The sequence below is a fragment of the Pavona decussata genome, unplaced genomic scaffold (assembly GCF_977016875.1).
Source record: "Pavona decussata unplaced genomic scaffold, jaPavDecu1.1 SCAFFOLD_184, whole genome shotgun sequence".
NCBI classification, from domain to species: Eukaryota; Metazoa; Cnidaria; class Anthozoa; order Scleractinia; family Agariciidae; genus Pavona; species Pavona decussata.
The window spans coordinates 2,260,001-2,287,798 of record NW_028145593.1 but is presented as its reverse complement, the minus strand read 5'-3'; the positions used below and the strand labels follow the sequence as shown (position 1 = coordinate 2,287,798).

Below are 27,798 nucleotides of genomic sequence, written 5' to 3'. Positions count from 1 at the left end.
GATTCATGTGCTTTACTTTTCAATATTTTCTATTTCCGGAAAGGATCTTGGCACAGAGCATCGCCATATTGATGTTTTTCGTTTTGGATTGGAAGAAAACAGCACCCGCAAGCTCCACTTTGACTCCCCCTGTTCAAATTCAAACGACACCTCTACAAAGTATTTCATAATTGCTGGAGTGCAGGTCTCAGTCAGTTTTACCAAGCGTGCGCAATTCTCCTTTTTAGGGACTCAGAAATCGCTGGCCGCCTTTTAGCAATACAGACACATTTTAAAGAATGTTCAGCGTCAACGAGCGAACGACAATTTAATATAGTGCTCGAGAAGTCTTCTTTTCTCTCAACGGTTGAAATTGAAAAACAATTTGACCCGACGGTTTAATGGATGATCTAAACGGGTGAGAACGACTCAGAGCTCGCCTCAAAGTGCAGGCAGCCATAATAGTTGAACTAATTGTAAATTTGAACGAGACTCATGGAAAGTTATTTGTCATGGCTAGATCCCTGGACTTGAACATCAACCGACAGACAGAGAAAGATAAAAAATAGAGACAGCGACGCAGTCAGAGGCAGAGAGAGAGAAATTTGTGCTAATCAACTGCTAGTTTTAATGGGATTAACAATATTACAGTGGAGTAACGACGTTTGCACTGTCTACAACTACATCAATATCACGCAGGTCAGTGTTGCTTGTTATGATTAAAACGGCGGTATCTTCCCACGTTTGTAATACTCCTATCTAGCACAAGCATTGTAAGCACCTTACTTTTTTTCTTTTAATTCACCATGAAATAATATTTTAGGTTCACTGACTCAACACAGTGACAAACATAACAAACGTTAAACCTCTCTACTGACCCACGAGCTCTTCCAATTCACCCAACTGCTTCAGGAGTCCGTTGTATGCTTCTAACTGCTCCACGGCATGACGCAAAATTTCTGCAGTGCAAGTCTCGGCTTCCTTCGTCATGCACTTGATGTACACGTAATCCTCTGATTCACTGACTTTTTTATCAGAATAGAACAGCTTAACATTACCAACCATGCATTTCTTCAGGGCGTCACCAGCACACTTTACGTAGTCGTCATTCTCTGTCGGAAGATAAATATGTCAAAATTAATTATTGTGTAAACCTATCTAGAGCAAGGCTTTTTTTCGTCTTTTCCTGTCTGAGAGACGGTGGATTTAGCACCCAATTCCCTTCTTTAATACTCCGAGAGTATCAAGGCTATGAAAATGACACCTGGACGATAAATTGTAAATACAGTGGTAAGTCCACAGTTGTTTCGTTTGAGGTCCCCAGTAAGAAATGATGACGCCATATGACGTGCAATTACCACATTAATTCTTACGGCGGCCATCTTCGATCCGCCAACATGGATTTTTCTTTATTTCCACCAAAATTTCAAAAACAAAATGCCCAAAAAGTAATAAAAACTAATATAAAACACTGAAACTACCTAAAAACGTGAAAGGTACTTTGAGAAAGATAAGTTTTCATCATTGCAAAACAAGAATATTCCAGTGATTTCTGAAAACCTGCCTGTTATAAGATTGGCGTCATGGTAACATCAAATTCAATGAACACTGGCCTTTACCATGCCGCATAAAATTGTTCCCATATAATTTTTCGACCTGGCTCCAGTTGTTCAAAGGCCGGATAACTTTATTCTGTGGATAAGTCACTATCCGACAGTTTCAATCTATGCAAATATTTCAGTATTTCCTCTTGTACAAGCGAATATGCATACTCCAACTACAATTAAGTTTGGTAGTGTACCAAACCTTGGACAACGTTTAACATGAAGTATATTTTAGACCCTGAAGAGTGCCTTATCCAGCGAATAAAGTTATCCGGCCTTTGAACAACTGGGGCCTGGAGAGAACGCCAAAAATACCGAGGGAACCCCTCGTCACTTTGTAGTTTTTCCGCTCTCCCCAGGTTGCGCTCGTCAGCACAAACCAAGATGGCGGCAGATCGATCAAAGGATACGATCCCGAATATCACACGGAAAGATAGGAGACTGTGGACAGTCCTCCTTTTCTGAGGAACACCTCGAGCTCTTTGTGATTATTATTACTATAACTCACTTAGCACGCTGCAAATTCCATAAAACGGAACCTCTCAACTATGGACAAAGGACATTAATTGTGCAGTGAGGAAAGTAATACACTGTACTCAACCGCTAAAAGTGAAGTCTTCATAAAGTGAGGCTTGCAAGAAAAGCAACAACAACAACAACAAAAAGCAGAGTAATTAAAAAGTTTAGGAAATGTAGAAATCGATTACCAATGTTGGGCAGTTGTTCTTCCTCCAGTATGCCTGCAAAGCAAAGTTAAGTAAAGATTTTTCAGAGAATAGAGTTCGTAGCTATGATTGAGAAGAGTGCAATAGAGTCACGGGGTATGGAAGGGACGCTTCCTCCAATGGCTCGTTACTTTTAAACATATCCTTGATTACTTTTAATGAGGCACGATATTAGCTTAAATGCGTGAAATAGAAGGATTTCCTTCCCTTCTCACCCTCCACTAAAAAACTCGTATTTCCACTTAATGTCAGGAGAGTCGTTATACCTCAATCACAAAAAAATGGTATCTGGAGCAATCATTAAAATAATTGAAATCATTCAAATGAAAACTATCGGAGCTGAACTTTTCTGTGGTGCTGTGTATTATGCTGTACATGGTGGATTGGATCTTAAAGGGTGACCACTCTGAGCAGTACTTTCCTGTGGCGTTGTTCAGAGAAACGAAATCGTTTGTTGAATAATGCGTACATTGCAGTCTTAGCAAGTGAATTACTTGTCAAAAAAAGATAAAATAGTACAAGGTCGTTCTTAGTTTTGAGTCTGTTGGATAAAATCCTAGCGTCTAACAATTCAAATGAAAGCTAACGAGCAGTACTTTTCTGTGGTGCTGTGGTCCAGTTAAAAAAGGCTCTTAGTTTTGAGTCTATAGATGAGGTCATGAAGTGTGACCATTCAGATGAAAGCTACTTAGCAGCACTTTCCTGTGGTATTATTTATTATACGGTACAAGGTGATTGTCTTAGTAAAAAAAAACCTTAGCCATTGAAATGAAAGTTCCCGTACAGTTTTTTCTTGTTGTGCCGTTTATAATGCCATACGACTTGGTGGTAGCTTTTGTTTTCTGGACGAAAACCATAAGAGTGACCATTCAAATGACTGCTTTAGTTATTTAGTTATTTTTTTTTTGTTCTGTAAGAGTTTTTCTGCCTAGAGATAACCTCGAAACTTCCTGCGAAGATTTTCTTGTTTTTTATTTTTTAATTTCTTTTTACCTGCGTCTTGAATAAAACAAACATTTTTATAAGCGTGGTCTGTATTTTGCGTCTATAGATAAACCCTTAACTGTTCAAACTCACCGATCAGTACCTTCCTGCAGTACCGTTGGTTTTTACAAAATGATTTGTTGAGAATTTTCCTTTTTCAACCCTCACTAGATTGGGCTTTTCTTTTTGTTTTCTGAGGCTGGAGGTAGGATTCCGCCTTCCCTCCATGACTTATAAAAGCTATGACAGTGAGACCTGGAAGATAGATGGTACGTCCCAAGCTAAACGATGTTTCCTTTGAGGTCCGCAGCGAGAAGCGATGACGTCATTTGACGTGGTAATTATCGTATTTACTCGATTAAACACCGCTGCTTTAACTAAATTTTTAGCGTTTCCAACACGACGTTAATTGGTAATTTTGCATCCATCTGCAGCATTTAATTGAGTAAATCAGACAGTAAGTCATTAATGCCAAATGGCGGCCATCTTGGATCCGCCATCTTGTATTTCTGGATTTCCCCAAAAGTAAAGGAAAGCGCCAAAATTCAACGAAAAGAAATGAAAAACAATAAAGGAACACTAATAAGAGCTAAAAACATAAACGTTATAGAAAGAAACGTATTTTTACTCTATTTTGAAACGATTTTTCCATTTCCTGCCAAAAAACCTGCTAGTCAAAAATTGGTTGCCATGGTAACATCAAAGTCAATAAATACTAACTGATCACACCAACTTTTCTCCAGATAAACTTCCGAAAGACCTCTGAAGTTTCAAAGCGTTTGCTTAGATGTTAAAAAAAATTTATTCAGGTTCAAAGTTGCCGCCCGCAGAATCCGCCCTTCGCCCCTGTCTAAATAGTAGGGATAAGCTCTACCAACATACCTGATTCCTCAGTAATTTTCTTCAGACCGTGGTACGTTATATCAGGACACAGATTGGCTTTCTTCAAAAGGACGCTCGACTGGTACGCTATTGCGGCATACAAGTAGAAAACGCTTGGTACTGGTGATGGCGTTTCCTTAATAATGTCCGCAAAACATGACTCCCATTCCTGCAGAAACAAAAGCATCCTGAGAAGTTTACACTTGGGAAATTAAAAATAATTTCGATATATTTGTCAGAAAAGCGATCAGGTAAAAGCTGGGAACGAATTAAATATGAAGCGCTACCTAGTTTGAAACTGTGGTTTTGTGGTGGTCGAGTGATTGGTGCATCGCACGTACAACGAAACAAAAATCTTGGGATCTTTCTGCATTTTTATTTAGTTTATTTGCCACACACAATTAAGTTACAATGGCTAATAAATTACATAAATTAGCACATCGTCTGGATAAATCATCATGCATCTAAATAAATAAATAAATAAATAAATAAGTAAATATATAGGTAAATAAATAAATAAATAAATAAATAAATAAAATAACCAGAACCGGTCATTTTGCAATAAATGTTATAGGGGTGGGTGTACAGGTTCTTCAATAGGTAATAGGAAAAATTTATCAATTTTATTTTATGCACCATAATTTGAGACAATTGGAAGACTACTAAACATGTAACAATCCCTTCAGAAAGATGCACTACACTCGCGAGCTTATGCATCTGGAGCTCATAGGCCTAGCCAGTGTTGAGAATGTTCTGATTCTAGGAACGTCATATTTTAGCAATTATGCAGCGAGGCGCAATGACTATCTGTCATCCCCTTTTTATTAAAAGAAATCAAGAAATATTACTAGATCTTGTTGATTTTGCCTTGCAAAAACACTCAGAAGACAATTTAATGGTCGCTATTTCTTGGGCATGGGTATAGATCAATTTTAAAATTTTTGGTGCGAAAGTCTGAGAACGGGTAATGGATTCTAAAGACCGGGTCTGAAAATGGATATAATTTTTAGAGGCTACCGGAAAATTAATAGCCGACCTTTCGGCGTCATCGTGACACCATTCTCAAGGCAAAGTGGATAAATTAATGCGAAGATTTGATTTCTATACTATAATTTACTTTGGTCTGAAATAGGGTCAGGTTTTTCGAGAACCGTGCCGTACATCCCCGAGAAAAATTCCGAGGAATGCCCCTCCTCCCCCACCCCGGGTGTTTAGCCGCTAGTTATTTCCTGCGCGTTCACTTGCTATCAAGCTGGTTTGATCATGTCGAGGTTTTATCTCATTGATTAGTCGAAGCTGTTAATGGCTTACCTCCGTAGATGAGCAAGTCAGCTTTAAGTCATCAGCAAAGGTATCTTGGCGCCCTTCAGTAGCCTTCTCGAAGGCCAATACAGCAGTGGTATCTTCAGTTACATAACACTTCAAGATAGGTTCAAGGACTCGCAGCTTAGCATTGATTACAAACCCACACGTAACAGAGATGAAACTCACAGCAAAAGTAATGGTAACGATCTTTGAGAACATGGCGGACTCCGCTAAAGTAGAATAAACACAACAACGAATATTGGCGTCAAGCTCTCAAACATGCAAGGCCTTTGAATTGTCTTAATTAAAGTTTAAGGACCTTTAGATGAATTGTTCAAAATTGATTCTCAAACTCATTAATAATTCATCAAGAGAAAACAAAGAAAATCACTACCGTGACCGAGGTTTGGATATGTGATCCTAATTACCATAACATTTTGCCAACTTTAGCCTTGATTTTCTCCAAGAATTATTGCTTATTTGAAAAAGCCATATCAAACACTCGAAAGTGTGTTTCATCAGTTATCCAAACACCCCGAAGTCGTTTAAAAAAACTCGGCTGCGCCTCGTTTTTTCAACCTAGTTCTCAGTGTTTAGATATCTGATGAAACACACCTTCTCGTGTTTGATATATTACGTCTTCGATGAACCTGTTCTCATCAGTTAAATACTTCTAATTCATATTTTTATTGAGCGCGGTTGGCATGAGGAATTGATTGATTGATTGGGAGAACGACACATTAAAAGAACAACCTCTTGGGTTAGCTGAAAGTCAGTAAACTTATAAATTAGTACTAAAAACTCGAATTCGGTACCAAAAAGAATTTTGGTAGCTTCGTGTAGAACAGATTCTTTAATAAAATTCAACACTTTTTTGTTTTAAGAGCAATTCTCCAGGAAAGTGAAGCAAAGTTGGAAATGAAAATTTTTAATCCCCTTTCCATTTTTTATGTGGAAGTAGGTTATCTGAAAGGATGAACAAAAACAGCCATATTTGGATCGGCAGGTGTGTCGTTGCCATGGTAACCGCACTTGATCACGTCGGCCTGAGGTCTATGTCTTGACCGAAAAATTCACTCTCAAGTAGTAAAAATAAACGAGTCTGGTTCTCGAAGGCATGTAAACCAATTGAAATGAAATTCATACAGATGGTAGAGGCACTCTCTCATTTTATAAAATTTGCCGTTAAAGTATTTTGGGTTTTATAATCAATAAGACAATGTTCGTATTACTAAGTTGCCTTTCAGCCATTTTGACAAGCAGGAAAAACAAGCACAACCATATTCGTAATTTCTCCGAAAGTACTTTTTCCCATAAAACCAAATTAGCAGCAGAGCTTACATAGATATTGAAGTTTATAAATATCACAAAATCAATTTGGAGAAAATTATATTTTGGCCATAGGTTTTGAAGACATCCGAGGCAAGTTGCAAAAAATTGCAAAATGGGAAATGTTGAGGGCTCCAGTATTTGGCTCAAACAGGCTTTAGACAGAGAATATCAGCTTCAGAGGTTTTTTTATTCATCTTATCTGTTATCTACGTTTGATTCATTAGGTTTTGGCCAACGAATTTGATGAAATATAAATTGAAACAAAGCCTGCCTTGCAACTTTTGGGAATTTCTTCAGGATGCTTTTGTCGTATAGTATGGGTCTCTCCCCAGTTCGCGCGCTCCATTTTCTTGACCAACTCTTGCACAGACTCTAGCGGAAAGAACAAATCTAACTGGCTAGCCTCGCCGAACATTTACTTTTAGACCAAAGATGATGATATATTAACCCAAATAAAGAACCGTTGAACAGGTCAAACACAGTCGTGTGTCGAGTATCGAAATAATTCATCAATACAATCCATCCAGAAGTTAAATAGCTGCATCAAGATCACAGCTAAGCCAATGCATGTCTGCGACGATTCTGAATAAAGTCTTTGGCTAAATCGAGCCGTTCATTCCGTGGTGCATGGTTAAGAAGCAAAGAAATCGTTGTTTACGACGGGTTTACGACCAAACGTTTGTAGACCGGAAATACGAAGAGCAAAACCGCTGACCGGATGTACTTTAAAATGGGATATATGCACTTTTTGTTTGCTTGTTTTTGTAGCTTCAGATAGAGCGACATTGTCGTAATGGCATTATCTCTTCTTTAGATATTTTTGGTACAATATATCATTGATGAGGGATAAAAGAACGACTTCTGATCCGCTTTTATGACTGTTTTACAGTGGTAAATAAAGGGGACAAAATAAAAGCGCTTCGCTGATCTTTTTACGCAACCACACAAACCGCCCATGTTTCCTGGGTTTGTTTGTTTGTTTGTTTTTTTTAATTCATTGCTTATTGGATGTTAGTTAAGGATGGCCTGCATGTAAGATACGTCACTGATTTGGGGCATTAGCGTACACATTAGAAGTTACGAAGTTGGAATTTTTGACCCACCTCTCCTCCAGAAATTAATAAGTCTTCTCCAAGCCGATAAATTTTCACATTCAGTACCTAATACCTGCCCAAATTTTGGCATTCTTTCTGTTGGTTTATTTATTTGTTTGTTTTTTGTTTGTTTGTTTGGTTTTGTTTTTTTGGTAGGGGGAGGGGTGACCGGAAGGAAATTTGTGCCGTCGATCAAAAACACTGTAAGGGAAATTTGCATATCGTCGTGCGAAGAAAAATATCCTGGTCAGGACAATGGAAAGCTGTTCTTTTTCAAATTCCAAAAGGGACGTTTGTTAGTGCAGTGGAAACAATATAAAACTCAGTGAATGTCAAAGGGATATTTCCAGGCACGTGCTTGGTATAAACCGTGATGAAATCAGCGACGAAATGGATCGTATTCTTAGCCGTGCAGGTAAATAAATGTAACGTTTCACGTGCAAATTTTTCATTCTCTTGTCAAGAATAGTTAATCATAACTGAATTTGTAATTGCATTTTCACAGTCTAAAAAGCAATCCTTTTTTTTTTGGGGGGGGGGGGGGTGCGGCCATTATGATCATGCGTTCAATTTTCACCCAACCTTCAGTTCAGCTTCATTTCCTTCGTTTTTGTTTTTGTTCGGTTTTTCTGTTTTCGTTTCTTTTTTTTTTTTGTTTTGTTTTGTTTTGTTTTGGCTTTCTTCACCATTGCCATTGTAAAACAACCCCATTACAAGAAGTTATCATTACCCTTACATCCGGTGTTAAATTCCATTACATTGTGTTACATCTGGTCAGCAGTCGTGCTTCTCGGACTTCCGGCCTTCGCGTTCAGTTTATTCACCTTTCTTGGCTTGTCGACTATCGCAATATCTGATTTTAGCCAAAGACGTTACTTTGGATTGTTCAAAGGCATGCACTTGCTTTGTACATTGATCTCGACACATTTACTTTAGTTCCTGGTTTGATAATATTGATGAATTTAGGTGTTCGACGGCAGAAATCGCAAGTATTACGACCATGTTTTGGCCTTGTCAACTATTCTTTGTCAAGTGTATGCGGGCTACTTGTATCATCATCTCTGGTCTGAAACACGGCAAACTGGATATTCGATGGGAGTAACTGTTAGATTAGAGTCTGCGCTAGATTTAATCAAAAAACAGAGCGTGCAAAGGAGAGACACTGGAGAGAACCACGCGACGAAAGCATCCTTAAGAAATTCCCAAAACCTTCAAGGTAGGTTTTGTATCAATTTATATTTCATTAAATTTGTTGGCCAAAACCTTATTTACTAAATCTAGGTAGCAGAGAAGATGTTAAAAGATACTTTTGAAGCTGATTTTCTCTCTCTAAAGCCTGTTTGAAGCAAATACTAGAGCCCTCAAAATGACCAATTTTGCCATTTTTTGCAATTTGTCCCAGGTGTCTTCAGCACTGACCCATGGCCAGAATATAGTTTTCCCCAAAATTGATATTATGATATTTAGAAACATCAATATATGTCTAATCTCTGCTGCTAATTTCGATTATGTGGAAAGAGTACTTTCGGAGAAATTACGAATATGGTTGTGCTTGTTTTTCCTGCTTGTCTAAATGGCTGACAGGGAACATAGTAAGATGAGGATTTTTGTCTTGTTTATAAAACCCAAATTATTTTAACGGCAAATTTTATAAAGTGGGAGAGTAGCTCTACCATCTGTATGAAGTTTATTTGAATTGGTTCACATGCACCCGAGAACCAGACTCGCTTACTTTTACTTTTTGAGAGTGGAACTTTTGCTCAAAACATGGTCCTAAGGCCGACGTCATCTAGTGCGGTTACCATGGCAACGATACATCTGCCGACCCAAATATGGTTGTTTTTGTTTATCCCTCAAGGTAACCTACCTTCACACAAAAATTGGGGGGGGTTAAAAACTTTTCATTTCCAACTTTGCTTCACTTTCCTGGAGAATTGCTCTTAATACCTCGAAACGATATTTTATCAAAGACGCATCTGAACTGATATTGGCATTTTTAGCGCCATCCGCGAGCGAAACATTGTGAACGTAGATGTTTCGCTTTGGCGTTTTACACGTATTTCGTAAAAAAAAAAAAAAAAGAAAAATACTGATTTAAAGACATTTCAAAGGTCGACAGGTTGACGTCTTTTACAGCAAAACCTTCGACTTGGACGCGAACTGGATGTGACAAGTTGAACACGCAATGCGCTAAGCCAAATAGAAAATTATTAATATTTGTTTAGAATAAAATAAACCACATATATCATTACCCAATTATAACTCTACCCAATGTGAACTCTAAACAATTCAGTATTTCAATACCACAAACAACACTATTATCATACATTGTACCAAAAATACTAGGCTATACCGCCTAAAGTTCTTCAGAAACTAAAGGAAAGAAAATTACTATAGCTAAAGATATAATTATTAAACCTACCCTTTAATGTTAGTGGAAGTCTTCACAAGCGACACTGAAGGTGCAGATTGTATTATTGGAATACATGGTCTTTCTCTATGTATAGCTATTAAAGACATCACGCGCTAACCGCTATGCTCCAATGTCCATCTCTAACCTAGACATTCTACTTTCCGTACGTGCTGTATTGCATGAATTACTTGCAGAAGTTTGCTCCATGATGATGTCGCTTTTAACGCGAGATTTGCACTAATAAATACTTGTTAAAAAATTAAAAAAGCAACAATTTAAAATGATTGCGTTAGTAAAATAGATTTAACTTACGGAGTTGCTGCACAGATAAATTGCTGAAGGCTTTGACGGTACTATATGTCCAAGGGGGTTTCTCGATGTGTCAACAGCTGAAACGACCAACAACAACACCTCGTCTTTCTATCTATTAGTGAATTCAGTTTTCTTCTGTCTTCAGTCGTTTTATGGAATATTCATAGAATGGCAAACAATGGTTGTTGATCCATTGAGAAACACGCCCATCGAATCTGACAAAGATTTGTTCACCCAGGAAACCATATTTGAATAAAAAGAATTATTAAATGGAAGAACGATCCTCCGAGTTACTATGCAGCTTAAGCAGTTGCGAAAAGAAAGCCTGAAAAAAATTCAGGCTTGAACTCATGACCTCTGCGATGCCGGTGCAGTGTTCTACCAACTGAGCTATCAAGCCAACTGGGAGCTGGTCATATTGCTAGTTCGTAATATACCCGTGAAGCATGAATATTTGAAACATATCAGTATTTTGAACGGTGGATGAAGGATCAAATAGAAGATCAATCCTCGCATCACAGAGGTCGTGGGTTCGAATACCGTTTAAGCATAATTTTTTTTTTTCAGGCCTTCTTCTCGCAACTGCTTAAGTTGCTTAGTAACTGCGAGGATCTTTATTCTATTTGATCTTTCATCCGCAGTTCAAAATGTATGTTTCATATATTTACATTTATTTATTCATGCTTCACGGGTATCTTGCGAACTCACAATATGACCAGCTCCCAGTTGGCTTGATAACTCAGTTGGTAGAGCACCGCACCGGCATCACAGAGGTCATGGGTTCAAATCACGCTCAAGCCTATTTTTTTTATCAGGCTTTTTTTGGCAACTGCTTCAGTTGCGTAGTAACTGCGAGGATATTTCTTCTATTTTATCTTTCATCCACAGTTCAAAATATATGTTTCATATATTTACATTTATTTATTCGTGCTTCAAGGGTATATTACGAACTCACAATTGACCAGCTCCCAGTTGGCTTGATAGCTCATTGGGTAGAGCTTTGCACCGGCATCGCAGAGGTCATGGGTTCGAATCCTGTTGAAGCCTAATTTTTTTTTAAGGCTTTTTTTTCGCAACTGCTTAAAGATGATTTACAGACCGTTCTAAGCAGACTCAAGGATTTGTTTACGTTTTTGCTGTGATTTGAATTCATTTCATGTAAGTGGTCACGAAGTTTAACACTTCGTGACTACTTACATGAAGTGAATTAAAAAAAATTATTTTCTGCCATTCTAGACGCGAATGCACGCGTTTCGCTTGATGAGCTTGAACAAAGTAATATCGAGGCGGCCCTAAATGAGGCAGGAAGAGATGACATCTCTACTTGTACATGTAGTGGGTTTTGGTGAAGGGAAAGTGGAAGAAGTGCTTGCCCCGGTCGAAGTGTGCAACAATTTTTCAAGTCGAGTTGTCATCGTGGAGCGAGAAGCACGTGTGTGAACTGCCGACGCGTGTTACAGGATAATAGGGACTTTAAGCAGCGACGACGGGAGCGGCAAAGTCGACGGAGAAACCGAGTAAAGACCGGGGAGAGGATGTGGATGTAGCGAAAAATTGGATGCAGTTAAGCAGGTGCAATGCGACGCAAACTTCTGTCGGAGAAGATTAAATATGTCTTCGTTAAAAGAAGTCAGAAATCAATTAACGTATTTCACTGTCTATAGAATGTGACATGGTTTCTTATCTAGCCCGCAATAATTCGCGTTTGGTGGCATGGTTATGGACCGCATTTTTCTGTTGGAAAAGCAATGATTTTCACGTTAAGCGAAGATATAAGCTTAATTACCAACTTGTTATCACGATTTTGATTTTAGCTAACTTTTAATGAAGAAAGCGAAGCGGAAAGCGAGACTGACATATTGACATATTGTACCACGCACAATTAGAAAAACATTTAAGATGATCTCTGTGTTCAACGTATTTGAGTCTTTCCATGGATCGAACAATTTAATCCTTTATTACGTTTCCCTCAGAGGCACCCACTCATCTAAGAAATTCCGTCATTCAGCTGTGAAAAAAAACTAGCGTTTTCATTGACGAAATGCCACCTAACACTTTGGCAACAAATGAACAGGTAAACCAATTTTTTCGTTTTCGAAGGGGTAAATAGCTCGTTTTAAATGTGGAAATGAATGGCAGTTAGCTTTTTCTTAAAGTCAACTGCAGTACCAAAATTCGGGAAATACGACTGTGTTCCCTAACATTTTCTGCATACAGAAATTATGTTAGCTTACACAAACCCACAAACCTGCCTGGAGACAGCAATTACAGTGTTTTGCTCAAATAATCAAGAGACTTTATTTAAAGACTTTATTTAAAGACGTGACAGCTTACGTCGATAGCCCTGTGGCCCTCTACAAATGCATGTTTTCGGTGGGTACCCTGTTTCATACGCGGTGGTACTTGTAATTTATCCTAAAAAGACCCTTAGCAGAGATTTTAAGAATCGTATATTCTCCGCTGATAAAAGAACTTACACGATTGAAATTCATTGAATAATCAGACTTCCTTAAGCTAGCCTACGAGCAAGCTCTCGTGAGCGAAATTTAAAATCATGTAGTTGTGTACAGACATGATAATAATTCATTGAATAAACTAAATGGATCACCTGACTGAAATGGTATTCTGTTAGCAATTATTCTGCGAAATTGGGTCATTTATGAATTCATGATAAGGAGGCACGCGGAACCGCAATCAGTGATTGATTTTATTTCTGTTGTTATATAGGTAGAATAATCATTTTGTAATATAGCTGAAAGTAAGATAAATGCTAGTCCTAATGATGATTCGATTAAGCATGCAATCCTCGAGCAAAAGAGCAAAGCAAGAAATGAACAGACGTAAAGGAATTAAAACCAAACACCGCGAATTCGTAGGCTTGCAAGGACTCGAAAACATCATTCGATACCCACTGATACATGCCACAGCAGTTATAATAAATGTTTCGTCACAACGTTATCAAGATTACTTCTAATCTAAAAACCGGTCCATCAAGCTTTCAGAACAAAGCCATCCTTTGTCGTTTGTACCCCTTCTTAGTCCTTGCTCGTTCAATCTTGTGCGTTCGCAGATCTTTTCTTCTTGAGCCCCGGCAGGGCTTCTCTCTCTCTTCTGTGAAATAAACGTCGGCTTCTCTCTTTTTTCTGTAGAATAAAATATCTTTCTAGACTGTCACAAAAAAAGAGCAGAGCTTAATTATGGGCTAAAGCATTTGTGGAATCGAGTCACTCGCGCAAACTAAGGGCCTCTTCATATCAGCCCAGTAAACCGGGTTGGCTCAGTTTCCGAGGTCTCGCCTCGCCACACTTTTCTTTAGAAAAATTTCGATGTTTTTATATCAGAAGGTGGGCCTGCCCGGTTACCGAGATCTTGGTTTTTGCGACAGAGATCTCGGTAACCGAGCTGGAAATTCTTCCCATGTAAACACTCTAGCCCAGATTCCGGGAATGTCTGTGACGAAACATTTTCAACTGCGCAGTCGGAACGCGGTTCAACGGGTATTTAAGGGGCCTTTTGTACATTTTTCATCTCGGTAACAGAGATTAAATTTTCCATATAAACAGAAGAAAAAATTCGTCTCGCCTACCTGGCCAGCCCGGTTACCGGGCTCATATGAAGAGGCGCTAAGAGAAATAGTTCACTCCTGGTTCAAAGGGTCCATTGTTTATCTGAATACTACAGCCCCGTCACGCGTACCGATTTTGGATCGTGCCAATTGAAAACAGTTAGGTTTCCATATCAGACGCCTAGTTTGGGACGATTGAAAGGCTCAATAGAAACGAGATAGTGGCCGTGTTTATGCCAGTTAATAGTCCCTGTGTCAGAGTGTGCGGTAGGTAGTATTTATACACGAAGAAAAGGAATTTTAGATTGGAAAGGTTTCCGGAGATGTTTTCTCTCGTGCAAAATAAAATACTGCTCTTTTAACCCCAGTAGAAACTGACACGATAGCTAAAATCTGTAGCGCTCTGGAAGCAGTCACGTGTCTAATTGAGCGCAGGTATTACAGCAGACACAGAAGGCTCGCTCCTATGGAAGTCGCAAGCCCTCCCCCACAACCTGATCGATTTATGGCTGGGCACTGGTCGGTACGTGTTACTATGCAAACAGCAGTAAAAAGACAGGAAATCGCAACATTCGCGAGGTTCTTCTCACGTGCGATAACAAACAAGTGAACATTTGGCGAGTGTTTTGCAGATGTAACTCCTGCGCACGCTGAATGGGCTTGTGCGAAAACACCAAGCTCTCTACTACAAGTGCTCTTTGAATTACGCCGGGGGGTGGGTGCGAGGAGAAGGACGTCGACTCTACTAAAAGACCTGTTTCGGAAGAATGGACGACTCAGAAGCCATAATAGTTGAACTGATTGTTAAATAGAACGAGACTTATGGAAAGTTATTTGTCATGGCTAGATCCCTGGACTTGAACATCAACCGACAGACGGAGAGAGAGAAAAATAGAGATAGAGACGCAGTCAGAGTCAGAGAGAGAGAGACAAATTTGTTCTAATCAACTGCTAGTTTTAATGGGCTTCACAATATTACAGTGGGGTAACGACGTTTGCACTGTCTACAACTACATCAATATCACGCAGGTCAGTATTGGTTGTTATGATTAAAACGGGGGTATCTTCCCACGTTTGTCATACTCCTATCTAGCACAAGCATTGTGAGCACGTTCAATTTATCTTTTAATTCATCATGAAATTTTAGTTTCACTGCCTCTACACGGTGACAAACGTTACAAACGTTTGATCTCTCTACTGACCCATGAGCTCTTCTAATTCACCCAACTGCTTTAGGAGTCCCTTGTATGCTTCTAACTGTTCCACGGCATGACGCAAAATGTCAGCAGTGCAGGTTTCGGCTTCCTTCGTCATGCACTCGATGTACACGTAATCCTCTGAGTCACTGAATTTTTTATCAGAAATGAAGAGCTCAACATCACCAACCAAGCATTTCTTCAGTGCGTCACCAGCACACTTTTCGTAGTCGTCTTTCTCTGTCGGGAGATAAATATGTACAAAATTAATTGTTGTGTAAACCTATCTAGAGCAAGGCTATTTGTTGTCATTCGTGGTTGAGAGACGGTGGATTTGGCACCCACTTCACTTCTTTAATGCTCCGAGAGTATCAAGACTATTACAATGACACTTGGAGGATAAATTGTAAATAAAGTAGTAAGTCTATAGTTGTTTCCTTTAAGGTCCGCAATGAGAAGTGATGTTATCATGTGACGTGTAATAACGACATGAATTCCTATGGCGGCCATCTTGGATCCGCCAACTTGGATTTTTTTTATTTTCATCAAAATTTAAAAAAAAAATGACCGAAAAGTAATAAAAACTAATGTAAAACACTAAAACTACCTAAAAATGTGAAAGGTACTTTGAGAAAGATAAGTTTTCATTATTGCAAAACATGAATGTATCTATCTGTTGTAAGATTGGCGTCTTGGTAACATCAAATTCAATGAACTCTGGGGTAAACCTACCGCATAAATATTGTTCCCATAGAATTTTTTAACCTGGATAGAACGCTGAAAATACCAAGGGGACCCCTCGTCATTTATAGTTTTTCCGCTATCCCCATGTTGCGCTCGTCATTACAAACCAAGATGGCGGCACATCGATCAAAACATACGATCTCGACAATCACACGGAAAGATAGGAGACTGTGAACAGTCCACCTTTTCTGAGGAACACCTCGAACTCTTTGTAATTATTGTTACTATAACTCACTTAGCGCGCTGCAAATTCCATAAAACAGAACCTCTCCACTATGGACAAAGGACATTAAAGTTGCAATGAAGCAAGCTAGTAATACACTGTACTCAACCGCTAAAAGTGAAGTCTTCATATAACATATAGTAAGGCTAGCAAGAAAAACAGTGACGATAACAACAACAACAACAACAACAACAACAACAAAAGAAACTTGATGCAGAGTAGTTAAATAGTTTACGAAACGTAGAAGTCTCTTACCAATGTCGGGCAGTTGTTCTTCCTCCAGTATACCTGCGAGGCAAAGTTAAGAAAAGATAAGTTGTTCAGGGAATGGAATACGTAGCTATGACTGAGATGAGTGCAATAGAGTCATGGGGTTTGGATGTGATGCTTCCTCCACTGGCTCGTTAGTTTTAAACATTTAATTGATTACTTTTAATGAGGCATAAAAAGCTTAAGTGCGTGAAACTGAAGGATTTCCTTCCTTTCTCCCCCTCGACTAAAAAACTCGAAATTCCAGTTAATGTAAAGAGAGTCATTACACCTCAGTCACAAAAAATTGGAATCTTTGAGTGAAATCATTCAAATGAAAGCTATCTGAGCAGTACTTTCCTGTGGCGCTGTGTATTATGCTGTACAAAGGGGCTCTTACTATCGAGTCACTGGATTAGATCCTAAAGGGCGACCACTCTAATCAGTGAAAGCTACTGAGCAGTACTCTCCTGTAGTGCTGTTTAGAGAAAGGAAATGGTTTATTGACTAATGCATACATTGCAGTCTTAGCAATTGACTTACTTGTCTAGAAAGATAAAACAGTACAAGGTGGTTCTTAGTTTTGAGTCTGTGGATGAAATCCTAGCGTGTAACCATTCAAATGAAAGCTACTGAGCAGTACTTTCCTGTGGTGCTGTGTTCCAGTAAAACTAGCTCTTAGCTTTGAGTCTGCAGATGAAGTCCTAATTGTGACCATTCAGATGACAGCTTCTGAGCAGTACTTTCCTGTGGTGTTTTTTATTATGCGGTACAAGGTGATTGTCATTTTGGAGCCTTAGGTCAAATTCCTTGACCTTAGCCATTGAAATGAAACTTCCCGTGCAGTATTTTCTTGTTGTACGTTTATAATGCCATACGACTTGACTTGATTTTCTGGACCACGACTTGAAGGTAGCTTTTGATTTTCTGGACAGAAACCATAAGAGTGACCATTCTAATGACTGTTTTAGTTATGCTTTTAATTTTCAATTTTATTTTTCTTTTCTTTAAGAGTTTTTCTGCATAGGGATAACCTCGAAACTTCCTCTCAAGATGTTCTTATTGTTTTTTTTTTTTTTTTTTTTTTGTTAATCTCTTTTAACTTCCGTCTTGAATAAAACATGTATGTTTATGTGCGTGGTTCTGTATTTTGCGTCAAAGTTACCGATCAGCACTTTCCTGCAGTACTGTTGGTTTTTACATGTCTTACAAAATGATTTGTTGACAATTTTCCGTTTTTAACCCTACCTAGATCGGGCTTTTTTGTCTAGTGGGGCCGGAGCTAGGATTCCGCCTTATTTCCATGACTTATAAAAGCTATGACAATGCGACCTGGTCCCAGTTGTTCAAAGGGCGGATAATTTTGTCCCCTGGATAGTTCGCTATCTAACAGATAAAATGTGTGCAAAATTTTCTCGATAGTCCTATAATTTGTGAATAGAGTACAAGCATATATCAAATTTAAGAATAGGATTGTGTGGAAAACTTGCCAAAAGCATTGGTTGGAGTACATTTGCTCCGCTGGATAGCGACTTGTGCAGTGGATAAAGTTATCCGCTCTTTGAACAACTGAGGCCTGGAAGATAGATGGTACGTCCCAAGATAAAATGATGTTTCCTTTTAGGTCCCAGAGGAAAAGTGATGACGTCATATGACGTGGTAATTATCCTATTTACTCGATAAAACACCACGGCTATTATCAAGCTTTTAGCGTTTCCAATGCGACGTTTATTGATAATTTAGCTTCCATCTGCGGTATTTTATCGAGTGAATACGGTACGTCATGAATGCCAAATGGCGACCATCTTGGATCCGCCATCTTGAATTTCTGGATTTCCCCAATACTAAATGAAAGCGCCAAAATTCAACGAAACGTTATGAACACCAATGAAGGAACACTAATAAGAACTAAAAACATAAAGACTATTGCAAGAAACGTAATTTTTTCCATTTTTTGGAAAAAAATATGTCAATCAAAAATTGGTTTCCATGGAAACATCAAAGTCAATAAATGCTAACTGACCACATAAATTTTTTTTCCAGATAAACTTCCGAAAGAGGTCTAAAGTTGGAAACAGTTTGCTTAAATGTTAAAAAAAGTTATTCAGGTTCAAAGTTGCCGCCAGCAGAATCCGCTCTTCGCCCCTGTCTAGATAGGGATAAGCTCTACCAACATACCTGATTCCTCAGTAATTTTCTTCAAACCGTGGTACGTTATATCAGGACACAGATTGGCTTTCTTCAAAAGGACGCTCGACTGGTACGCTATTGCGGCATAGAAGTTGAAAACGTTTGGGACTGGGGATGGCGTTGCCTTAATAACGTCCGCAAAACATGACTCAATTTCCTGCGGAAACGAAATCATCCTTAGAAGTTTGCACTTGTCGATATATTTGTCAGAAAAACGATCAGGTAAAACACTGGAACGAATTAAATATGAAGCGCTACCTAGTTTGAAACTGTGGTTTTGTGGTGGTCGGGTAATTGGTGCATCGCACTTAGAATGAAACAAAAAGCTTGGGATCTTTCTGCATAAATTAGCACATCGTCTGGAATAATCATCTAAATAAATAAATAAATAAATAAATAAATAAATAAAATAACCAGAACCGTGTACAGGTTCTTTAATAGGCAAAATTTGAAAATTTTATGCACCATAATTTCAGCCATTTGGAAGACTAACAAGTACTGGTCTCTTCAGAAGGATGCAGCTTATGGATCTGGAACTCATAGGCCTACATTATATTTAACAATTGTTCAACGAGGGCGTGTTGACTATCTGTCATCCCCTTTTATTAAAAGCAATAAAGAAATATTACTAGATCTTGTTGATTTTGCCTTGCAAAAAAAAATAGAAGACAATTTAATGGTCGCTATTTCTTGGGCATGGGCATAGATCAATTTTAAAATTTTTGGTCCGAAGGTCTGAAAACGGATGTGGGTTTTAAAGACCGGGTCTGAAAATGGGTATGAATTTTAGAGGCCAGGTCGGAAATAGGCTACCGGAAAATTACATACTTTGGTCTAAAATAGGGTCAGGTTTTTGGTGAACCGTGCCGTAAATCCCCACCAAAAATTCCGAGGGATAACCCACCCCTCCCCCACCCCGAGTGTTTAGCCACTCGTTATTTCCTGGCGTTCACTTGCTATCAAGCTGGTTTGATCATGTCAAAGTTTTTTCTCGTTGATCATACGAAGCTGTTGATGGCTTACCTCCATAGATGAGCAAGTTAGTTTTAAGTCATCAGCAAAGGTATCTTGGCGACCCTCCGTAGCCTTCTCGAAGGCCAATACAGCAGCTTCATTTCCAGTATCATAACACTTCAAGATAGGTTCAAGGACTCGCAGCTTAGCATTGATCACAAACCCACTCGTAACAGAGATGAAAATCACAGCAAAAATAATGGTGACGATCTTTGAGAACATGGCGGACTCCGCTAATATAGAATAAATACAACAACGAATATTAGCGTCAAGTGTTGAAAGATGCAAGACCTTTGGAGTATCTTAATTAAAGTTTAAGGACCTTTCGATAAATTGTTAAAAATTGCTCCTTCGGTAAACTTGTTCTCATCAGTTAAATATTCATATTTTCATGGAGCACGGTTGGCATGAAGAATTGATTGATTGGCAGAACGACACTTTAAAAGAACAACCTCTTGCTTTAGCTAAAAGTCAGTAAATTTATAAATTTAAAAAAAGCATTTTGGTAGCTTCGTATAGAGTAGATACTTTAATAAAATTCAACACTTTTTTGTTTTAATACTTCGAAACACTATTTTAACAAAGACATATCTGAACTGATATTGGCATTTTTAGCGCCTTCGGCGAGCGAAAACTTGTAAACGTGAATGTTCCGCTTTGGTGTTTTACACGTATTTTGTAAACAAACAGAAGAATCATTATTTAAGACATTTTAAAGGTCGACAGGTTGACGTCTTTTACAGCCAAAAGTTTGACTGGGACGCGAACTGCATGTGACAAGTTGAACACGCAATGCGCTAAGCCAAATAGAAAATTATTAATATTTGTTTAGCATAAAATAAAGCACATATATCATTACCCAATTATATCTCTACCCAATGTTAACTATAAACAATTCAGTATTTCAATACCCCAAACAACACTATTATTATCATACATTGTATCAAATATACTAGGCTACACCACTTAAAGTTTTTTTCAGAAACTGAAGGAAAGAAAATTACTATAGCTAAAGTGATAAACATTAAACCTACCGTTTAATGTTAGTGGAAGTCTTCACAAGCGACACTGAAGGTGCGGATTATCTTATTGGAATACATGGTCTTTCTCTCTTTATAGCTATAAACGACATCACGCGCTAACCGCTATGCTCCAATGTCCATATCTAACCTACAAATTCTACTTTCCGTGCGTGCTGTATTGCATGAATTACTTGCAGAAGTTTGCTCCATGATGATGTCGCTATTAACGCAAGATTTGCACTAATAAATACTTGTTAAAAAATTAAAAAAAGTAACAATTTAAAATGGCTGCGTTAGTAAAATAGATTTAACTTACGGAGTTGCTGGACAGATAAATTGGTGAAGGCTTTGACCTTACTATATATCCAAGGAAGTTTCTCGATGTATCAACAGCTGAAATGACCAACAACAACGTCTTTTTATCTATTAGTGAATTCAGTTTTCTTTTGTCTTCATTCGTTTTATGGAATATTCATAGAATGCCAAACAATGGTTGTTGATACATCGAGAAACACGCCCATCGAATCTGACACAGATTTGTTCACTCAGGAAACCATATTTGAATGAAAAAAATTATCTAATAGAAGAAAGATCCTCGCAGTTACTATGCAACTTAAGCAGTCGCGAAAAGAAATAAAAGAAATCAAATAGAAGATCGATCCTCGCATCACAGAGGTCATGCGTTCGAATCACGTTTAAGCCTGAATTTTTTTTTTCAGGCTTTCTTTTCGCAACTGCTTAAGTTGCGTAGTAACTGCGAGGATCTTTCTTCTACTTGATCTTTCATCCACAGTTCAAAATATATGTGTCATATATTTGCATTTATTTTTTCATGCTTCACGGATATATTACGAATTCACAATATGACCATGCTCCCAGTTGGCTTGATAGCACAGTTGGTAGAGCACTGCACCGGCATCGCAGAGGTCATGGGTTCGAATCCTGTTCGAGCCTATTTTTTTATTATTATTTTTTTTTTCAGGCTTTCTTTTCGCAACTGCTTAAAGATGATTTACAGACCGTTCGGGGCAGACTCAAGGATTTGTTTACGTTTTCATTATGATTTGAATGATTTGAATTCATTACATGAAGTAAATTGGAAAATTTATTTTCGGCCATTATGGACGCGAATGCAAGCGTTTCGCTTGATGAGCTTGAGCAAAGTAATATCGAGGCGGCCCTAAATGAGGCAGGAAGAGATGACATCTCTACCTGTACATGCAGTGGGTTTTGTTTAAGGGAAAGTGGAAGAAATGCTTGCCCCTGTCGAAGTGCGCAACAATTTTGCACGTCTATTTGTCGACGTGGAGCGAGAAGCGCGTGTATGAACTGCCGACGCGTGTTACAGGATGATAGGGACTTTAAGCATCGACGACGGCAACGGCAACGTCGACGGAGAAACCGAGTAAATACCCGGGAGAAGACGTGGATGTGGTGCAAAATTGGAAGCAGTAAAGCAGATGCAGTGCGATGCAAACTTCTCTTGAAGAAGATTAAATATATCTTCGTTAAAAGAAGTCAGAAATCAATTAACGCTCAGCCATTTTAAAAGTGAAATAACCGATGAAGAGTTTTTACTGTTGTACGACTTGAACACGTGAACGAACCTGGATCAAGCTACCCTACCACTCGTACGACGAGAGAACGTGTTTGTCGGAGTTTAGATTTCGGACTGTTGTCGCATTTGCTTTGCAGTTTTCTGAGATAAACAATTTAGACCATTTGATATATTTTTAAGTCGCGATAAAAATAACCGACATAACTAGAAATAGTAACTAGATTAAGCCTGCCGCACACTTGAGGAAAGAGCTGAGCAAACTGCCTCACGAGGCCAAGCAAGGCAATCAGCTCAGCTGTTTCCTCAAGTGTGTGGTTGAGTTTCGTGAGAATTTCGCCTCTCGAGGCGAAATCTCAAATATCAAACATGATAGATATTTTCTGCACAGCCTCGCGAGGCGAAAAACTTAGGAAAACGCAACCGCACAAGTGATGAAAAAGCTGAGCTAATCGCCTCGCGAGGCGATTTGCTCAGCTCTTTACTCAAGTGTGCGGCAGTATTTTACTTGGAATGTTCTGCATCGAAGGCTGGATTTCAAGAAACGCTTTAGCAGTGCGAGCACTCGTGAGAATTTCGTTATCTTTACATCTAAGAAGTGAAAATTACGGTATGACAGTGGTTTGTCGTTTGGACGCTATTTTTGAGCAACATAGACTGGTTATTTTTCTCCAGCTTAAGTGTAAATTAAAAGCTCTAGTATGTCTCGTTTTGAATAAAAAAAGTAACGTTACGCTGAGGTTAGACAGAAACATTGATAAACAGTGTCAGACTCGCAAATCATTTTTAATTTTGCAGGGTTCGTCACTAGCTTTCTATTTTGTTACAGCCGACTTGAAGTTATTTATAGTTTCGGAAAAAATAAGGCAACAACTTAACGCGTACTTTTCCTACGGTATCCTTAAGTAGTAGTAATAATAATAATGATGATGATAATAATAATAATAATAATAATAATAATAATAATAATAATAATAATAATAATTATTATTATTATTATTATTATAATTATAATAATAATAATAATAATAATAATAATCAGTTTTGTTTTAAAAACAGCTAAAACATCGGCTTCCAATATTAAAAGTATTATTTTTCGGGGAAAAAATGAGGTAAAATATGTGAAATGCTACTCACGTTTTCGAGCAACGCCAAACCAAGCTATTTACAGACTGAAAATGTAGGTACGAAGAAGAAGTTATTTAGAAAATCATTTAACTGTAAAAAATTGCATTAAAATACTTCTCAAAATCATTTTAAGATTAAAATGAAAGTGAGTCAAGGTAGGTCAGGTTTTCGAATGTGGCCGCGTATTTTCGATTTTGCTCGCCAATTTTTCCAGCTGTGCATCCCCTCTTACGACTGAAATTGCGTCAGTTAAATTACCGCCAGGAAATTGATAAACGTAAAACAACTCATTTCAACACAATTCGTGCTTTTGATTGGGGTTTTCCTTGGTAATGATACACGCGCATAAGTAATCGGAACTGAGCAACCCCTCGAAGACGGCAAAGAGCGTGATGAAGTCGCACGCGCATTGCTCACGCTCGTATTTATTTTAAGAAACTTGGCCTCTTGTTTTCATAGCTGATCATTTAATTCTTTCTATCTAAAACAATAAAAGTTTAGAACACTGGAATAAAAGTCGCTTGGGTTTCTTGAAAGACGTATTTCGATGTTTGTTGCAAATTACATTGCCTGAACTTCTTGTTCGCTGGATAATTTGCCGAATGTTCGATAGTTTAATATCGCAATGTTTTTCAACAACACCAGTCGCCAAACCGTTAGCAATCAAAGTTGACCTTATCGCACCCGATTTTATTGTTGTCATTGTTAGTGACGCGCATTTTCTCTCGTGCGCGTCCGCTGGTACGCTTCCATATCTCTGTAAAGATTGTGTTGCCTGAACTCGATAAATTGCTGAGTGTGCGTAATGAGTAGTGCACGGAATTAAAAACATGGCAAACATTGGTGACCGACAGACCGATTTTTCATACCTTTTTTTGATCGAATGATTTCATTGTTCTATTTGCTGCTGCGGAGAGACCTAACCTAGACAACCTAGTAGAATAAGTTATTCTTTAATTCAAACTTATCTGTAAAATTATTCCGCACGCGGGCGACTGGAAAACAATTAATGTTAAGCGGTTCGCAAGTAAACTAAAGGCAAAGTGTCCACGATTTATTGTGAACGGAACAATGGCGTGAAAATGGCGCAAACTTTGAAAGCGCTACGAGGAACAAGGCTAAACGCCTCAGTTTCAGTTTCTCTCATCGCAATCGTGACAGTAATAATTGCGAGATTGTACTAATTTATTACAGCTTTTTATGATCTATAATATATACAGAGGCATTCACTTCGCCGTTGCACAAAGGTGAGATTTCGTTTTGTAATATATAAGTTGTTTAATTTACGTATTGCAATTGTAAAGTTGACGAAATTTGACTCGTTCGGTATATTGAAACAATCGCATAATATGTGTTTGTTTGCTCACCGAGCTCAACGTTACTGAGTGCCTTTTTTTTGTCAGTATGCTTGAATACGCTAAAATAAATTTGCTGGGAGGTAAACGGAAGTAGTTAAAAACTAGTTCAGCATCGAGGAATATTTATTTCAGTTTGACAACGTAGCTAACAATCAGCCCTCTGGTGAATTTCGACTGAGCTACAAATGTTTATTGTCATAAAGTTCAAACTTTAATAATAAATACGACTCATACGTAAATTTGATTACGTGGCTACGTGGCTAAGTGAAAAGCGGCTACGTAGCTACCTGGCTACAAGGCTTCACGTTATGTTTTAGGCCCGATAAAACACGTGCTTCGACTTTTTGAACGGCTTCAAAAACATTCCTGGAAAAGCATACGAGAAGAAAAATGCATACTAATGGGGAGTAATGAGGAGTGTTTTATCAGCTGATAAAACACCACATACTAATAAGGAGGGGGTTTATCGAAATAAAGTCATTGCACGTGATGTATTATCGACCATTTGATAGGTCAATGGGCTTATGGATTATTAATGAGTTTTTGAAGGTTAAAGAACTGAGGTATAAACACATTCTCTCTGTTGTTTACTGCACGCAAGTTACGAGTTATAGGCGAAGCTCGGCATCACGCTTAAAGAACGAGGTATGCGTAGCATTGTTTTAGAATTATAGTATTAAATTTTAATTAGAAGTATCCCGTAGCCACTGTTTTAGAGGTATTTCCCGGAAAGCCTAGTTCTTTGAAGGCTTTCATGTCTGCCTCGTTCCATGTTTGCTGAAACGAGCAGTTCCGCGGGTCCAAGTCGAACTTTTGGAAAGAATATCTGTCCTGAAATTAAAGGAAAGTTGTGCGTTAGTTTCGGTAAATGGAAGGATTTAGGTCTATGTTATCTTTTGTGCTATAAGATTGGGTTTGACTGACTATCACTCACTTTTTAGTTCAAATATATAGGAATGATAAATGAGAGGAAACTTCTCAAACGTTTCCCAGTTTCAATTTCTTAATAAGGCGACTTATAAACCTCTGAAGAGTGTAAAAGTAATCCCAAAACTTTGAAGATTTAATGAAATCAGTTTAATTGTATTCTGCCTTGGGTGTTGTTTGTAACAAGATGATTAAAATTTTTAAGATCGTTAAGAGTGTTTTCCTTTTATCCTGCGTAAGACCTACTGACCTTTTTTCTTCTTATTCTTGATTTGATAATATCCTAAACGTTGGTTTGAGCTTCAAAATACAAACCTCCAAGCAGTGATTTTATCATGGCGGTACTCTTTTGCCTGACCTGAAGTTGAAACTGTGGATTATGAAAATCATATCGGGTGACTCCTGGCATCATAGAAGTTTTTCCTCAATTCGCAACGATCATAGCTTTAGACAGCACCCTAAACTGTGACGACAGGCTTGGAAAAAGAAGGGAAGGGGGTTCATGTTACGTTTTAAAAATAGGCACGTAGGAGGTGCGTGTGGAAATGCGTGGAAGACAGCTTGTACTCGGGCAAGTTGATTTGGCAAGTTCTGTCCTGAACTTTAAAAAGAAAACACAGCAACTGTGACTTGGAAAACCAACATGTGAACTAGATTTGAATTTTTGCATCACAAAGAAATACAATGACTGATCTGGAAAGAAGAAACTAATCAACAATGTTTAAAATGGCTCCTATTGCTAAAATTGGCCTAATTATAAGCTTAACTGATATCAAATTTTAAATTAATATGCAAATTAATTGTCAATGTTTATACGTCGCTTTCCCAAACGCAAATACAAATTACCAAAAAGAGAATAATTGATAAAAGCTAGCCTTGTCAAAAATTGTATTCAAATAACCGATACAGTTCCTTTAAGAAGTAAAAAAAAAAAAAGGAAAAATTTCTGCAGACTTTTGCCTCAAATGATCAGATAACTTACACTGCCGTTGAAAAGTATATCAACATTTGGAAGAAAACAAAAATTACCGTAGTGCAGCGTTCAGTCCCATGAGCGGAATTTAGATTCTTTCAAATACGAACGCGAAATGGATTTTGACCGCTTTTAAGAACTCTATTAGACGTTTTCACTAATTGTGAAGCCACCTTGGTTAGGCCTGGGGCAATACCGCTAAAATTATAGTTAATTTATGGAACTGTGGCAGATTTTGAGCTTCATTATGTAATTAACTTCGCTTAAAATTGATTGAATTTCAAAATTTAAAGTCATTTTATATGTCTTAATTGCATCGTTCCTCTGATCAAAATTAAGACCGTTAAGGGAGTAAAGACGTTCGTTCATAAGAAATCTCTTCGAGTCGCCAGTAATTTTGCAGAAATTTAATGAAAATATTTTAATTGGTTAGGGTTCATATGACGTTTTAAAAATAGGCACCAAAAAGGAGGTGCGTGTGGAAATGCCTGGAAGACAGCTTTTACACGGGGGAGTTCATTTGCCAAGTTCTGGCCTAAATTTTAAAAAGAAAACGAAGCATCTGTGACTTGGAAAAGTAACATGTGAACTAGATTTGCTAATTTCCTGGGAGGTAAAAAGAAGTAGTCAAAAACTAATTTAGCATCAAGAAATGTTTATTTCAGTTTGACAATGTGGCTAAAGCCCCGTCTACACGAGCAATTTTTATGTGGCAACTGTATGTGGCAATTTTTATTTGCCCGTGTAGATGGCTCGACAAATATTTGTTGTTTATTTGCGTCAGTAATAATTTCGCAAAGCGGAGCTGACCATGGAAAGGCAAAAAGAAAGATGGCACCATGCTGGATGCGCCAATGTTAGGGACTGTAGGGACTGGGTTCTACAAATGACGTTGAAAAAGTTGTCACATTTTATGTGGCATCTCGACTGACCTAAAAATATTCGATGTAAAGTACATGAAATTTTTCTAAAAATATTCATTGTCAAAATGAAAAAGTTCAAACACTAATAACAAATACGATCA

At 38.1% G+C, this 27,798-nt stretch overlaps 2 protein-coding genes across 10 annotated transcripts in view; one reads left to right on the top strand and one right to left on the bottom strand.

The window, feature by feature from the left end:
• Window positions 1-600: 600 nt before the first annotated feature.
• Window positions 601-21,246, bottom strand: LOC146462917 (uncharacterized). Of its 2 annotated transcripts, none has more exons than XM_085085044.1 (6): window positions 21,150-21,246; window positions 19,821-20,044; window positions 18,786-18,954; window positions 16,614-16,646; window positions 15,398-15,631; window positions 601-1,091 (listed from the first exon to the last, which is right to left on the bottom strand). In XM_085085044.1, exons 2-6 carry the CDS (start codon window positions 20,031-20,033, stop codon window positions 850-852), a joined length of 891 nt encoding a protein of 296 aa, XP_084941170.1. In that variant the 5' UTR covers window positions 20,034-20,044; window positions 21,150-21,246; the 3' UTR covers window positions 601-849. The 2 variants fall into 2 exon arrangements, with proteins under 2 accessions (XP_084941170.1, XP_084941169.1); XM_085085043.1 differs by lacking the exon at window positions 21,150-21,246 and adding an exon at window positions 20,846-20,910.
• A 4,195-nt stretch (window positions 21,247-25,441) lies between these two features.
• The window catches only part of LOC146462916 (EGF-like repeat and discoidin I-like domain-containing protein 3), a 36,811-nt gene continuing 34,454 nt past the window's right edge, over window positions 25,442-27,798 (top strand). For all 8 annotated transcript variants that reach the window (XR_014857024.1, XM_085085021.1, XM_085085016.1 and 5 more), the window contains exon 1: window positions 25,442-25,519. The gene's annotated coding sequence lies outside the window, so the exon portion shown is untranslated. The remainder of the gene's footprint in view (window positions 25,520-27,798) is intronic.

Coding starts and splice junctions, on each gene's coding strand:
- LOC146462917 (XM_085085044.1), bottom strand. CDS start 20,033: ATGTTCTCAAAGATCGTCACCATTATTTTTGCTGTGATTTTCATCTCT. Junction 16,647..18,785: donor GAAAATTACTGAGGAATCAG/GTATGTTGGTAG, acceptor TTTGCCTCGCAG/GTATACTGGAGGAAGAACAA. Junction 15,632..16,613: donor AGAACAACTGCCCGACATTG/GTAAGAGACTTC, acceptor ATCTCCCGACAG/AGAAAGACGACTACGAAAAG.